This window comes from Dendrobium catenatum, unplaced genomic scaffold (assembly GCF_001605985.2).
Source record: "Dendrobium catenatum unplaced genomic scaffold, ASM160598v2 original_scaffold_13575, whole genome shotgun sequence".
Classification (NCBI taxonomy): domain Eukaryota; kingdom Viridiplantae; phylum Streptophyta; class Magnoliopsida; order Asparagales; family Orchidaceae; genus Dendrobium; species Dendrobium catenatum.
This window is the reverse complement of record NW_021332035.1, coordinates 1-784: the sequence shown is the minus strand read 5'-3', so window position 1 is coordinate 784 and position 784 is coordinate 1. Positions and strand designations below refer to the sequence as shown.

The following is a 784-nucleotide window of genomic DNA, read 5'->3' as shown; positions in this document are numbered from 1 at the left end:
GAGCGAAAATCAGTCCTGATTCAGAGTTCAGCCCATACCTGGAGTACCAGAAGGGGAAAAGCAGAGATATCGTCTGTGTACTCGACCATAGGGATTAGCCGCTTCATCTCCATCGTTGGCGCAAAATCCCCAAAATCCTCAACCGTCGAATTCGTCTCAGCGAAGACCAAAAGAACGCCCTCAGCGTTACAATCGATCTCCACCCTCCCATCCTCATCCTTAGCAAGCCGGCCGGCCATCGGGTAGAAAGGCACCAGCGTCTTCGCCAGCGCGTCTTTAAGCTTTTGCGCATTAAAAAACCCATCACCCTCCATCTCTGGTCGCCGGTAGAAGTATACGCTCGGTGTGTGGAACCGCGGCACCACCAGATCTAGATTCGAGTTCCAAATCCTTCGCCGCGGCGTCTCAGCCCCCGGCTTCACCATAACTGTCTCCCGTACGTTAATAATCATCTCCGCCGTCTCCTGCTCGATCGATCAATCGAAAGAAATCAAACTCCGATGGCGATGAGCTGACCGATTTCAAGGTGAAAATTAAGTGATCATAATGGAAGAAAGTACCTCAAATCGGACAAGAGAAGACTAGACCTCCGTATTAACAACAAGAAATCAAATGGGAATAGGAAAAACAGAAATAGAATAGGTAAAACAGAGGAGCGGGAGATTTAAAGAGAGAGAGAGAGAGAGTGAAGAACAGCGGACGTTGGGGTTGGCGAGCTGATGCACGTTCTCAGCGGTCGCACATTTTATAATGCATCGGGGGCGGTGATGGTGGTAGTGTGCTG

The 784-nt window shown here is 50.0% G+C and overlaps 1 protein-coding gene across 1 annotated transcript; it reads right to left on the bottom strand.

Moving 5' to 3' along the window:
* Positions 1–9: 9 nt before the first annotated feature.
* On the bottom strand, positions 10–706 carry LOC110098587 (hydroxycinnamoyltransferase 1-like). Its single transcript, XM_020825450.2, has 2 exons — positions 561–706; positions 10–464 (listed from the first exon to the last, which is right to left on the bottom strand). The coding sequence occupies exon 2, from the start codon at positions 450–452 to the stop codon at positions 21–23; it is 432 nt and encodes a 143-aa protein (XP_020681109.1). The 5' UTR covers positions 453–464; positions 561–706; the 3' UTR covers positions 10–20.
* Positions 707–784: the final 78 nt, after the last annotated feature.